This window comes from Triturus cristatus, chromosome 8 (assembly GCF_964204655.1).
Source record: "Triturus cristatus chromosome 8, aTriCri1.1, whole genome shotgun sequence".
Lineage (NCBI taxonomy): Eukaryota > Metazoa > Chordata > Amphibia > Caudata > Salamandridae > Triturus > Triturus cristatus.
In genome coordinates this window covers 936587171-936602460 of record NC_140591.1, presented here as the reverse complement: position 1 = coordinate 936602460, position 15290 = coordinate 936587171, and the positions used below count along the sequence as shown (strand labels likewise).

The 15290-nt window shown below is 44.5% G+C and overlaps 1 protein-coding gene across 2 annotated transcripts in view; it reads left to right on the top strand.

Moving 5' to 3' along the window:
* The window catches only part of TOMM70 (translocase of outer mitochondrial membrane 70), a 252001-nt gene extending 238796 nt beyond the window's left edge, over positions 1 to 13205 (top strand). For both annotated transcript variants that reach the window (XM_085622469.1, XM_085622468.1), the window contains exon 12: positions 11188 to 13205. In XM_085622469.1, the coding sequence (XP_085478595.1) occupies positions 11188 to 11341 (154 nt within the window). In that variant the 3' untranslated portion in view covers positions 11342 to 13205. The remainder of the gene's footprint in view (positions 1 to 11187) is intronic.
* The last annotated feature ends 2085 nt before the right edge of the window (positions 13206 to 15290 follow it).

Below are 15290 nucleotides of genomic sequence, written 5' to 3'. Positions count from 1 at the left end.
CCTCCAGATAGGAGCTCCAAGAAGCTGGGTCCCCTTGGGAAGCGTATGTTCTCTTCTTTCAGCTTGGCGCTGTGGTCTTTGAATACCGTATTTTCACACCAAGTTGGGATATTGTTGCGCAGGTGCTGCCTCAGTGGCGGATAGGAGGGCCGCAGCCAAATTCACAATACGATGTGGTCTGGATACCACCGACTCTCTGGGCAGAACGACTGCTACATCGGTATCCTGGTTGAGGAAATCCAGCTTTTCGGGGGATGTCCAGCCAACCTTGCTGGCCGTTGTCTTTTTGGCGACAAAGCAGACTCGGCACTCAAGCAGTTTAAAGGTTCTCGGGCTAGGACCAGATCTTTGGGCCTCGCTGCATCTTATCAACCACTCCAGTCTTCTTTCCACCCCATTCGTGGCAATGGAAGGGGCGCCCAGCCACGTCCGGCCCAGTCCAGCCACTGGTTCATGGAAGCTGCCCAGCCTCTGCGCGGACGTGGGACGCAGCGACCTTGTGGGTCCGAGAGCCTGTGGGCGGTCCTGTCCACTCATTCCCCCACCTGCCGCAGCCTCCAAACCCTCCTAGTCTGACATTTAAGGCCCATCAACGGGCAGTGGGCAACAGGATTCTCTATCACCTCGCCCCCTGACAATCCATCGCGTCGGACAGGTGGTTTTGCAAATAGTCCGAAGGGGCTACTCCCTCCCCATTGAGACCACCCCTCCCTCCAGGCCACTGTCTTTCGATCGCATGTCTGAGGATCATCTGGTGATTCTCTGTCAGGAAGTCTCAGCTCTTGGCCAAGGCAGCGATCAAGGGGGTCCCTGCGCCATAAGTAGGTCATGCCCAAAAAGGACAAAGACTTGCATCCTATTTCTAGAACTCCGTGCCCTCAATCGCTTCCTCAGGAAGGAGAAGTTCAAAATGCTCATGTAGGCTCAGGTCCTGTCTGCCCTTGACCCTGGAGACTGGTGGTGGCGGTGGACTTGCAGGGCACCTATTTCCATATTCCGGTCCTGCCAGCCCAAAGGCGCTATCTAGGGTTCAGGGTAGGCTATGAGCATTTCAGTTCACTGTGCTCCCCTTTGGCCTTCCCAGTGCCCCTCGGGTGTTCACAAAAGTGATGGCTGTGGTCGCAGCTCATCTGCGCAGGTTAGGGGTTCCAGTCTTCCCCTATCTCAACGACTGCCTGCTGAAGGTGGGCTCGCCCCAGGCTGTCGTCTCCCACCTCCAGACTATGGCGGACCTCCTGCATTCGCTGGGGTTCACTATCAACGTGCCGAAGTCACCCCTGACTCCCACTCACGCTCATTTACATCGGAGCTGTTCTGTACACGGTGCAGTTGCGGGCCTTTCCTCCCGAGCAGTGAGTCGCTATGATACCGATGTTTCAACCTCTATCCCGGATTTCAATGAGAATGACCCTGTGGCTGCTGGGCCTCATGGCCTCCTGCATCCTGCTGGTAGATCATGCCAGATGGCATAGGTGGGCTCTGCAGTGGTACCTGAAGTTCCAGTGGGCACAGCACTAGGGAAATCTTTCTAACCACGTCCAGATCTCAGAGGAAACTGCACAACAATTGCAGTGGTGGCTAACAAACCAAGCTTGGGGTTAGAGGCAGATCCCTCTCCCTTTCCCAACCAGATTTCACAGTGGTGACAGAGGGATCACTTCTGGGATGGGGCGACCATCTGGGAGAGGCGGAGATCAGAGGCGTCTGGTCTCAGGCGGAGTCTGGGCTCTATGTCAATCTGCTGGAGCTTCGGGCGATCTGCCCGGCACTGAAAGCATTCCTTCCCGCTCTCAAAGGGAAAGGGGTGCAGGTGTTCACCGACAACACCATCTCCATGTGGTACTGCAACAAACAGGGCAGGGTGGTGGTGTGGACCCTATCTCAAGAGGCTCTTTGCCTCTGGACATGGCTGGAACATCAGGACAAGACCCTGGTGGTGCAACACCTGGCAGGTTCTGTAAGCGCCCGGGCGGACGAACTCGGCCGTCATTGCTTGGTAGATCACGAATGCCGTCTTCACTCGGAGGTGGTGCAAGGTCTCTTTCAGAGGTGGAGGGGGGAGCCTTGGTTAGATCTGTTCGCCACTGAAGAGAACGCGCAATGTCAGCAATTCTGCGCGTTGTAGTTTCCAAGGTGGCACTCGCTTGGCGGCGCTTTTCGTCACAAGTAGAGTCACGGCCTCCTGTATGCCTTTTCACCTGTACCACTTCTGCCCGAGTGCTGAAGAACATCAAGTGTGACCGGGCCCAAGTTATTCTTGTGGTTCCAGACTGGGCACGAAGAGTCTGGTACCCCGAGCTCCTGAGCATGGCCATCGATCCTCCGATCGGACTGCACCTTCGGGAGGATCTTCTGTCGCAGCAGCAGAGGATGGTTCTTCACCCGAACCTGTCAAGCATCCACCTACTTGCGTGGAGATTGAGCGGCGACAGTTGGCAGCTTTTGACCTTCCTCCCAAAGTCTGTAGTGTCATCTTGACAGCCAGGCGTCCCTCTACTAAAACGGTATACGTCTGTAGATGGAACAAGTTTGTGGCATGGTGCACAGCATAGGCTGTTAGTCCCCTTTCTGTCCCTCTTTCGGAGGTTCTCATGTATATACTTTCTTCGGCCCAGCAGGGCTCTGCTCTGGGCCCTCTTAAAGGCTATCTTGCTGCTATCTCTGCTCTTCTTCGGCTGCCAGATCAACCTTCCTTATTCAAATCTCCTATTGTAAATAGATTCTCTAAAGGCATTACTCTTCTCCTTTCCTCCATCTCCTTTCATAATGCCCCAGTGGTACTTCAACCTTGTTCTAACATATCTTATGTGTGCTCACTTCGAGCCTCTTCACAGCTGTCCTCTCAGGCTCCTCACTCTGAAAACTGCCTTCCTTGTCGCTATCACCTCTGCTTGCAGGGTGAATGAGCTTCAAGCTCTTTCTTCTAAGCCCCCTTTCTTCTAAGCCCCCTTTCTTCTCCGTGCATCCGTACAAAGTGGTGCTTGGTACGATGCCCTTGTTCCTTCCTAAAGTGATTACACCATTTCATGTAGGACAAACTATCACCTTGCCCACCTTTTTCCCACCTCTGCACCCTTCAAAGGAGGAGGAGAGACTACACCCTCTGGACCCTAAACGTGCGCTTTCCTTCTATCTTGACCGCACAAAAGATTTCCAGGTGGATGATCAACTCTTCGTTGGCTATGTAGGTGCCAAGAAATGTTGGGCTGTTCAAAATCATGCCAGCACTTGATGGATTGTCCTTTTTATTAGAATCTGTTATGCTTTCGTGAAAAAGGAACCTCCAGTCGGGCTGCATGCTCATTCCTCTAGCACTACAGCAGAAATCACTGCATTGGCTCGTGGAGTCCTACTTCTTGACATCTGCCAGGCAGCCACATGGGCATCCTTGCACACGTTCACCAGACATTACTGCCTGGACTGCCAAGTCCAGAGTGACGGCCATTTACCCATTCGGTCCTCCAGGACTTTCTGGTGTGAACGTAGTTAGCAGACCTCCTCCAGGGATGGAATTGCTGGGGTATCTATTCTAAGGTAAGTAATCTATAACTAACGGTCTCTATCAGATGAACAAGTTACTTACCTTCGGTAACGATGTATCTGTAAGAGATATGTTAGTTATAGATTCCTTACCGCCCCACCCATCCTCCCCTCTCTGCGAATTGACTTCTACGGATAGGGACAACCTTGGAGGGCCCTAGTTGTGGCGCACCAGTGGTCAGTGTCTTTCGTGGCTCTCCGCTTCTGGCGTGGAAAGTCGTGTCAGAACTGATGTCAGCGTGGTGTCTGTGTAGGCACTGCAACATCATCTCGGCGACCACGACGACAAACCCGGAGTCGACCAACGCCACCTACCGACGCGCAGGGGTACTGCTAAGAAGAAAAAGACATTCTTTGGAACTAGTCTGGCGCCTGGGCGTAATTCTAGGGTAAGGAATATAACATATGTCTCTTACAGATACATCGTTACCGACGGTAAGTAAATTGTTCATCTGAAACAAATATCAAAAATTTGTTTGATTAATGGTTACGCTGTCCAGACTCGTCGTCCCAAAATATACGGTTTTTCAAATTGAATCCAGTTGTATATAATAAAAATTAGTAGTAATTTTCATACTTTGATACTCTGTGATCCACGTAGACCCTCTTCCAAAAACGTGGGGAATATGAACACCTGGATTTGAGATATGATTGTGCTAACCATGTGAACCATACAGCTTCTGTCGGACATGAAGATCTCCGCCATGAAGGATGTTTTCCCGCATGGCAGAGTTATACAACGGGGCGATCCATCATAGAGCATACATAACACACCAATGAAGATGTTCGCTCTTCTGCGCTTGCAGATGGCGATCAGGGATATGTATACAACCTACCCGAAGGAACCACCAACACTACTCGCACTACAAGCTATGCTAGAAAGCACCAACACACCAGAAATTAATGTCCCCGTTTATGCACTGCATCACAATCAGAGCAAAAAGAGGTTAGTATTAATTGCTTATCAGGTGGGAAACACTGCTAGGAGAGGCCATTGAGGTACAGGACCGGGAATATAGCTGCACGCAATTAAGGTTATTGACATCAAATTGTAATTTGCGTATCATACACTTTACATTTCTGCATCAATTTTATTACTCCCCAACGCAATTACATAGATACGGTCTCAGAACACATGATAAATGTCAAAGATGTGACGCTCTACACGCAGATTTCCTACACCTACCGTGGGCATGCCCTCAGATACACAAATACTGGCAAGAGATAATGGATGCAATAACGAGCATGTTGGCTGAACTAGTGCCGAGCACTCCTCTGGTGTGCTTGCTGGGGATATATAAATTGAAGCCCGTGAAGAAGCGCAAATTCCTAGCGGTATCCCTGCTGCTGGCAAAAAGACGGGTGGCAATTAGATGGGGCAGCAAACGCCCCCCTAGGTTCAAGGATTGGCTGGTAGACATGACGTATTGTAGGGAAACTATGGAGGTCTATGCGGAAGAACTACCACAAGCATCAAGGCCCAGGGATTTCTGGGAACCTCTAAGGCAATATCTCCAGCTAATGCAGAGTGATGAATAAGACTGGTTCGGAGATCTGAACAATAACTGTACGAGTCAGGCGGAGAGGTTTGGTTATATTGAGTGGGGGGGGGGGGGGGAGTATAAACATGGGACTGTTATCTAAATGCACAACACCGGAGTGAATAATGGCATGTAATTGTTATACTGTATGGAAAGCCTCCCTGTACAGCAGAGAATGTCAATGTACTGGTGAATGATCTAATGTACCCGCAGATAACTGTCTGTTGAAGCTTGCACATATGTATATCTAATTTCTGTACAACACGAACTGTATGATTGCACTGTAAGGATGGATCACTTGTACAACCAGACAAAATAAACAAATTAAAAAAAAGAAAACGTGAACCATGGCCTTTAATTTTTACACTGCTTTGACATGTTCCTCATTCTTCTCGTAAATTTTCCTAAGTTGGCATTGGAAAATGTCCTTTGATATTAATTGTGCTACCAATATTAGAGGTAAGTAATATTGTTAGTCACTGGATATTTATTACTACGCTGCCATGCCTTATTGTACTATATCTCCCCTAGAAAGCTGGTTATCATTAAATGGTCAATTGCAGTTAAGTTGCTTTTCCTTTTTGAATGCGTTATCCCTTGCTTACTAGGACTAGAACAGTGTGTTTGTATGCATGCATGTATGTATGTGTGTGTGTGTGTGTGTGTGTGTGTATATATATATATATATATATATTTTAATTTAATTATGGAATTTTGTAAAGCGCATGGTTACGCGCCCCGGCGTGTCCCCGCGCCTAGAGAGAAGTAAGAAGCGGCTAGAACAGGGAGGTTACATCAGTACTGAGCGAAAGAGGTGAGTTTTTAAAGCTCTACGGAACTTAGCCTCTGAAGGTTCGAGGCGCAGCTCCATCGGAAGCATATTCCAGCTCTTGGCTGCAAGAAACCTGAAAGATCTCCCAACCCCCCCAAACCCCCCCCCCCCCCCCCCCCCCCCCATTCGAGCTTTATGAATTTTGGGGACGACTACCAGTCCGGTGCCAGAAGATCTGAGCATCCGCTCCGGTCTGTAGGGGGTGATGAGGTTTTGTAGGGGAGCAGGCGCCCTGCCCCTAATAATGCGGTGACACATGCAAAGTGCTTTGAAGGTAATCCTTTCTCTGATCGGAAGCCAGTGTAGGGACTTCAAAGCAACTTGGCCGTTCTTCTAGGAAGCCTCAGCACCAGCCGGGCTGTGGCATTTTGAAGTACCTGGAGACGATTGAGGCTTCCACTGTTATTCCCAGATAGAGGAGGTTAGAGTAATCGAGTCTAGATGTGACCAAGGCATGCACAAGAGTCTGCCTGGCAGTAACTGGAAGTAGGTCCAGAGTCTTCCTTAGACTCTTGAGCATACCGAAGCACATTCCGACAACCCGATTAATCTGGAGAGCAAATGATAGGTCGGAGTCGAACATCACCCCAAGATTTTTGGCCTGTTGACAAGGCACTGGAGTGGAGCCCAGGCATGCTGGCCACCATGCCGAGGACCACACATTCGGGCCACCTCCTACCACGAGCACTTCAGTTTTGGACCCATTCAGCTTCAGGCAGTTGTCAGACATCCAGGATGCAAGCACTGAAGCTGGATGCCGCAACATCAGGTGCCCGTGACAGCGAGATGACCAGCTGTGTGTCATCAGCATATGACACTAGTTGAATGCCATGACTTTCCACAATGGTAGCTACAGGGGAAGCATAAAGGTTTAACAGGGTGGGGCTCAGGGCGGAGCCCTGGGGGACCCCTTGGTCAAGATTGAACACACGAGAGTAGTGTTCCCCCTGTCTGACCTGAAAGCCCCTATCAGTCAGGAAAGATTGGATCCACCTCAGCGCTGACCCAGTGACACCACCTTTGTTGAGACACTGTAGCAAGGTGAAATGTGCTACAGTGTCAAAGGCTGCACTTAGGTCAAGTAAAATGAGGGCCATAGTATGCCCCTCATCAACCCCTTGCCTGATAGTCTCAGTGGCCATGAGCAGCTCAGACTCCGTGGAATGGCGTGCATGAAAGCCAAACTGAGTTGTGTGGAGCAGGTTGACTTTCTCCACAAAAGCCATAAGTTGAAGATTTGCCACCTTTTCTGCTACTTTGGCCAGGTAGGGGAGGAGTGAAATAGGAAGGAGATTGTCCAGCCTGTCCCAGCTAAGATTAGTTTTTTTTTTAAGCGGGAGTACTACAGCCTGCTTCCAACTTTTGGGTACGGTGCCGTATATGAAGGAAAGATCCAGAACATCTCTAATATGGGGTTCAAGGATCTCAATACTCTCTCCAAGAAGTTTCGGTGATGCAGGATCCCGAGGGGATCCTGACTTAATGGAGCAACATATCTGCTGGAGCCCGTCAGGGGATGGAGTGAGAAAGTTGTCCAGGCTATTAACACCCATGCCGACCCATATGTTCTCACTGAACTCTGTTCCCTTTTCCTTCCCTCCCGAAAAAGTGGAGTAGATGGTGGCCACTTTATCAGAAAAGAAGGCAGCAATACGGTTACAGGATTCCTCTGAGACCGAGGACGGGTCAACAGATGAGCCACAGAGAGAGATTTCCTTATAAATTTTGAATAGCTCCTTGGTAGAGTTATTAGCTTCTCCTATCCTACCTGAAAAATAAGTTGTTTTGGCACGCCTGATCAAACTATGATATTCTCTGCGTTTATCTATATACCTCTGTTTTGCTTGATCAAGGTAAGCCACCCTCCACTGTCTTTCTAGTTGTTTGCATTCCGCTTTAGCTAGGCGAAGTTCATCGCTGTACCAGGGGGCGGATCTCTGGGGTCTACTACAAGGATTTTTGTGACAGAGAGGGGCTATTTCATCTAGAGCATTATTAATGCGGCCTTCCAGTCTATCCGATGCAGTAGCAGCATCCTCACCTCCTGGTCTGCCGCCTTTAGTCAGAGCAGTATCGAACTTAGCTTTGGAAAAAGCAGTCCATTCGGGCTCATATATTTAGTGTTGGTAGGCTTTTGGATATTGCTGGCAAGGATATTTATTATAAAAGGCACTAAAAAGTGGTCAGACCAAGGGACAGGAACGGGGGCCTTAACTTCAATGTCTTCCCAGTTGACAAAGATAGGGTCCAATAAGTGGCCCTTTTGGTGAGTCGGGGCCTTGGATCTGGTGTGTAATTGGAGGGAATGTAATTGCTGACAGAAGTCAATGGCTCCTTTGTCCTGTTGGTCATCCAGATGGATGTTAAGGTCACCTAAGAGCATAATCTTGTCCCTACGCAAGGCGGCTTCCGTTATACCTTCGATTAGTCTGGTAGTAAAGTGGGTGAAAGGACCAGGAGCACGATAGACCAAGAAGCCCTTCACCGTGTTGCCAGCGTTAACCTTAATGGAAAAGGCTCCTGTCTCACTGTCAGCGATAGCGAGAGGTTCAAGTTGACAACATAGTGGCTGCTTAAAAATTATAGCTATTCCACCACCTCTACCTCAAGTTCTGTCCAGTCATACTATGGCATAGCCAGCTGGAAGAGAAGCAACTATATCCGGTTCAGAATTGGGGTCAAGCCAAGTCTCAGTAAGAAATAGGAGGTCAAGTTTCATATCTGTGAGCAGATCGTATATATCAAGATTATGCTTCCGCATAGATCTAGTATTAAGTAGTCTGCATGTAAGCCTAATATTCTCAGCCTTAAGCGTAGATCTATTGAGCCAGTTATACTGACACTCTTTACAGTTGTTAGTGTCTTCCGCCTTAAGACTATGGAGACAGGCTGTAGAAAATGCTGGACAGAGAGCGCGAAGTTGTTGCGCGCTCCAACATATTACTGACCTATTTCGGCCAGGGGTCGTGGCCCCTTTCCCCGGCCGGCCGGACGCAGACGGGCTTGCCTTTGGCGCGCCTTAGGCGCGTTGTCGGCGCGCCCGCTGCGCTCGCCCGCTGCGCGGTCGAGTGGTCATTACCAATATAGGAGGGTAGAGGAGGTGACGCAGTAAGGGGGAGGAGTCGCGTCCCTCCGTTCAATCGGCACAAAATCGCCGGGGACCGAATCAGGTGGGTGCCAAGTACAGACTAAAATAACAGTATCAGCATACAAATTCACCCCCCATTAAACGTATTAATTTTAAAAAATAAGGTTGCACCGAGGCGCCATACAGAGTAAAAGAAATTGCGCTGGACGGTATTCAATCATCGCACCAGTGCTAAACTTTCAGTAAAAAAATGCCTCAACGCTGTCAGCGCCGGCTCACACTGCTCTCCAATATATATATATGTCGATTTTGCTACTAAACTTAATGCAAATGACTTAAATCTTAATTTACCTGTACTACTAGCACTACATCTATAGCATTTCTTGATTTAGAGCTCTACATTAGTAGCAACAAAGTACAGTCTCGTACATTTAGAAAAACAACATCAGGAAATGCGATTTTACACGCCCAGAGTTTCCATCCAACTAATCTGATAGAAAGTATTCCCTATGCGGAGTGTCTGCGTATGAAACGTAATTGCAGTACCCCAGAGAGTTTACAAGCCTCCATGCCGAATTTATGTACAAGACTCAGCAAGAGAGGATATACAACACAAACCTTGGAAAAAGCCAAACAAAAGTGTGTAGGCATTACCAGAGAAAATTTGATTTTCAAAAAATCCGAAGAAAAACTGGTCCAGAAAGTTCAAACCCCTAGATTAGTTACAGGGTACAATATGTATCATAATAATCTAAGAAAAATTTTGTACAGACACTGGCCGTTAGTTCAATGTGATCCCATCATAGGCCCCTCGTGTACTAAGCTCCCTCAATTAACATTCAGAAGAGCCAAGTCTATGAAAAGTGAATTAGTTGTCAATGCCCCTGTAAATGAGAAAGGTAGCAGTTGGCTAAAATTGCAAAAGGGATTTTTCAAATGTTCAAGATGCAAAGCCTGCAGACATGGAGTAAATATTAGATCAGTCTCCACTCCCCTGAGAAAAACTCCGCTAGAAATCCGTGACCATTACACATGTAAAACGGATTTCGCGGTTTATGTACTACAATGTACATGTAATAAAATGTACGTAGGCAGTGCGATCCACCCCGCAAATGTCAGGATATTGCAACACCTAAGGGCAATTAACAATGACGACCCGACATATCCTGTGGCCCGACACATAAACTCAGTACATGGTGGGAGAGCAGAGGATCTAAAATATTTTGTCATTGATAGTGTGAAAAAGAATGTCAGGGGAGGAAATAGGCAATTGGCACTACGGAGATTGGAATCCAAATATATAATCTTGTTGGATTGTAAAATTCCCAATGGTATGAATGCAGACGAAGCGTTGAGTACACATCTGTAATCCCTTGTTTAGTGAAACCGCATAATTGATGTCCGAATTATCACTTAGTATTGTAAAGTCGCTGCATACTTTGAAATCCCTGAAGCAATCCCTAATTTGTTTATTGTTTTTTCCCCCCCTTTTCTCTGACTCACTCCTTAGATTTGAGCAAATCCTGCTTTGATTCAGTTTTCTGTGATTATGAACATATTATAATATTAGACACGTTACAAGGCCAACTGTGCTTGGAATTGTTATTTTTTTGTAATTTTGGATTTTTTGGTGTTTTCTATATTTTCTTGATTAATCACTGCCCACTTGGGCTCAATGGTCTGAGCGCTTTGTTTCGCTCATGAGTTGCATTTAGGCAAACCACCGAATTGAATTATTTGAATCACAAGAGCTAACAAAGTTGACCAATGTTTAAACTTGACAAAATGTGTAATTTAATTTGACATTTGGGTCTTTTCTGTTTTTTACGTGAGTCAACCATCAGTATTTCACTTATCTTAAGAACTCTTCTATGTCTTTTACTGACCTTGTGTTGCCAAGGTAACCCCTTGTGCTGTGTACGAGTGTTGAAAACTGTGAAAGGACCGCATTTGAGTGAAATCAGACAAGTGAACAAGGCGGACCCGTCCGCCGAAACGCGTCTTGGGTTGAAGCGTTCTTGATGGAATAAAGAATCTTTGAAATATCCCACGGTGTCAGTGCTTGTTCGTAACGAAGACAAGCAGGATTGGACTAAATATATATATATATATACACACACTCACACACATACATACCATGCATAAAATGGAAATAGTTTTGACTTTGTGTTTTTTTTTTTCTTCAGGGGAAATCTTGTTAAAGCTATTGACATGTTTAACAAAGCAATCAACCTTGCCAAGTCCGAAATGGAGATGGCCCACCTGTATTCATTGTGTGATGCTGCCTATGCCCAGACAGAAGTTGCAAAAAAATATGGATTAAAACCCCCTACACTGTAAACAAGGACAAGATAGAAACGGAAAGAATGATGACCCTGTAAGAAAAGTTGATACTTTTCAATCAGACCAAGAAACACTGTTACACAGCAGCAAAGTGGAGAGACTTTGATTTCCGATTGGTGGTGTTTGTCATTCGTTGCTCCAGATTGATGTTACGGTATTGTGGGGTATGGTTGTTAAAACAGTTGGTTTGCTTCTACTCCAAAGGAAATATTGCCCCATAAGGTCTGAGATCTCAAAAGTATGTTGCTTCGGGGGCTCAAGTATATTTTCGTCACTCAAATAAAGACATGGTTGTCTTCCCACCTACTGCACTGTTGTGAATGTGATCATAATGTGGATAACATGTTTTTTATACACAAAATAGAAGTTACAGCATATGCGGTTTGTTAAAGTTAACATGAACAAGTGCTGTAAAATACATTTCTTTTATATACTACTGATTTCAGAAATATTGTTTTTAGTTTTTACAGAAGACACAAGATACAATTGCGTATAGCTGTTTTTGTTTTCCATTTGAAGTCCATTTGCAAGCCTAGAACCATGTAAAAATAATAATCATTTATTTCCTCTTCCCTCTACCTGACTGTTAATAAACTCTCTGTAGCAGTTGGGGTGAGGTCAGAAGAATTGCCCAAATAGGTCTGCAAATGAATTGTTATCCTGTAGCGTCACATATAATATACAGAGTTGGATGTTGTTGGGAGCAGGTAAGATTTTAGATACTCTCCAACAGTTGTACCTCATCCTTTTTGTGCATGTTTGTTTGGTACTTGACCACCCGCCTCTCGTCACCCCACGATCTATAAACATCCTGGTAATTGATGCTCCAGTGTAGAGCAGCAGCACCAAAGTACATATAAAGAGGATTTATGTATTCCTCCAATGCACTTCTCTTTTTACTGTTTGCTTACATTTTTCCTACTGGCCACTTCATTGCTCCTTTCTCTGGAAATAGTATCATCTATCTGGATGATCTTTTTATGAGACCAAAGCAAAATTGTTAAAATATGCATTATGACTATTGCTGCTGCTTTCACCAAATTCTAGGATTGAGTAGTTTTAAATTTTTCATACAGTGGAATTGTAGTGAAAATTAAAATTACAATGGTAAGAACGTAGAGCAACAGAATCATTGAGCATGTATACTTTGGTGAATGCATTTTAACCATTTTTATCCACTTAAAAATGTTGTCTCTTGCTACTGTATGTCATCTAAACTGATATTTGTTTACTGCTTCATAATAATGTAAAGTGTGAGATGTTTACTCTGTGAAGCAGAGTACAACTAAAGTTAATTTGTTAAACTTTATCTCATATGGACATTAGAAGTGACAGAGGCTCCAGAAGAGACAGATCTGTAGTAGCATGAACAATACAACACATAGGGTGACTGAATAACTGTTTTTCTGTATCTGTAAATCTTACAGCAATATTTGAGAAATAGCCATGGGCTACATAGCCACATTGCGGTGTTGGGTAACTACATTGAAAAAGAAGGGAACTTAAACAAGCCAAGCCTTGCAATTTTTGTGAATACCCAAGATATCTCATCACTTAAATACATCTATAGAAGCAATAGAATCTGATTGAAAAAACAAATAATGTAGACTTAACTGTCTTGCCTTTGATTTATATGCATGGCCTGATCTACATACAGTCAAATTCAAATTTGTTCTCTTCCCAGAAAATAAAAACGTTAAACCGAGAAAGCATGTGCTGTTTAATTCTAGCATTCCAAATCGATGTGCACTGTTGCCTGTTCTTTACATATTTGAAGCTGCACTACAATATGCATTTGTCTGCATCTTTCTTTGTAAATCTTTCAGATGTAAATTCAGAAAATAAATGATATTCGAGTATTCTTTATTGTGATTATGTAGTTTGTTGCAAAATGCTGAGAAGTTAAGATGTGGACTAAACGCTTATTGATTCTGGCTATTTTTGTAGCCAGACCTGACCCTTGAGGGTAGTGCAGTGCTTTACAGAAAATCAGAAAGTGGATGCATCACAAGAACTAAGTAACAATAGGGTCTATCTTTAACATATGTACTGCATGTTTACTAAGGTTTTCAATTTCAAATACGTTCTTTTTTGTTTCAGGTTCAATAGAGCTTCAGGAGTCTCCTCTTCTGTGACAAATAATGTAGTGCAGAAGAGTAAAATACATAAGAAGTAAATGGGATTAGGTGGCTACTGAGTTCTACTACTCTAGTATACCGTTAAAAAAAAGGAAAACAAAAACCCAACTTTGGTCCTGAGGTAGTTCTCAAAATTTCACGTTTCTTTTGGCAGAAGCTACACAAATTTCCTTTGAAGAGGAGTTTGAGACCAATTAATTTTTAGGTCTCTATTGAAGTAACCTGATTTTCTCTTTTACAGTTTTCAGCTAATGTTTTGGGTTTCCTTTGAGGGAGGGTAAATAAATGAGATTTTATGAGGTTGATTAAAACGTTTAAAATTCATCGATCATGTTGTTAAAATTTCAATTAATCTTTTAAAAACAAAGGCGTACTCCTGCAAAACAGAAATGAACTATCACAATTATTCTAAATACACATGTACCATAACATTTAGACTCATCATAATTAGTAAGGCAATACTACATACACTAGTAATCCATACATCAGCAGTCATCTATATAGATGTATTTTGGGCACATCACATTACAACCCATAGTACTTCGGAAAGCAAATAATTCATTATAAAGAATTCGATCATGCATCTCTGGTTTGCCAAATACCCAATTCTCTGAACATCAGAACGAGCCTGCTGGTTTTTTTTTAGGAGGATACGGAAAATGAGCAACAATCGACATGAAACAGTTTCTTTTTTTGCTATACATGCTGCAGTTTCTTTTTTTTTTTTATAACTTATATTTATCTTACCAAGAAAATAACAGCACATGGTCCTTCTGATTAGTCAGTTGTGGACTCTGAGGTACAAATAATGGTATAGAAACTACATGTAATGGCTACCTCGATTAACAGTTCATGATTTCTTCACTCAGTGGGTCCTTTCCTTTGTACAGGTGCCATTTCTTTCATGTGTGAGGGGTATCGAGGAGCCAAGTTCTCACGCCTTTGTGAATTGGCCCTATAATGGGGAGTGAAATCTGCGTACTTGACCACCTTAGACTTGTGATAGTCCTTATTTATCCGACATTACATTTCATATCTTATTACACAAGCACCTTCATAACACAATTACCTTCCTCACACAATTATAAAAGCACCGTAATAACTGAATGGTAACAAATAGCATTTAGGCAGGCAACAATTCAAAGAATGGCAACAAATAAAAAGTGGTACGTTTGGGTCAAGCGGGGGGCGGGTGGGTAAATCGGCAACAGGTCTTGGTTGATTTCTGGTTTGTTTCTTGTTGACGTTGGGATGAGGTAGCCACCAGGCAACTTTCTATAAATATTTCAACACAATGTATGATAACAGTTCTTTCTGCTCTGGAGGATCTCTGGCAACAACGAGCTAGAATTGATTATTCACTTCTACAAGTTTTCAGTGTGTGTTCTGGAATGGGGTGGGATCTCGAGACCCAGTCCCTTTTAAAATGTAGATTTTTATGTCACTTCCTTTCTTAAGCCCTCAATTGTCTCTAACATGTGGATCAAGTATAATTTTCGTATCTCAGTACACTGTTACCCTTCAGGGCTCCCTCCTTTTAGTGCACATCATCAGTCCTTAACCATTGCACTCCATTATGTAAATTGTCAACTTGAGCATATCTATCTTTGAACAGGTGTTCGTTCAGTCCTAACCTATGTTTTGTGGTATCCAATTCTCTCACTTTAAGTCTCTCTCTTCCCCACAATGGTAAGTTGTGCATTTATGGACGACTGTCGCGATCACCCTTACGAGGTAATACTCTGTTTGGGTGCCACCCAGAATCATTAGCTAGTGTTCACTGGGGACATTAGTTCCAGATGCAGTTG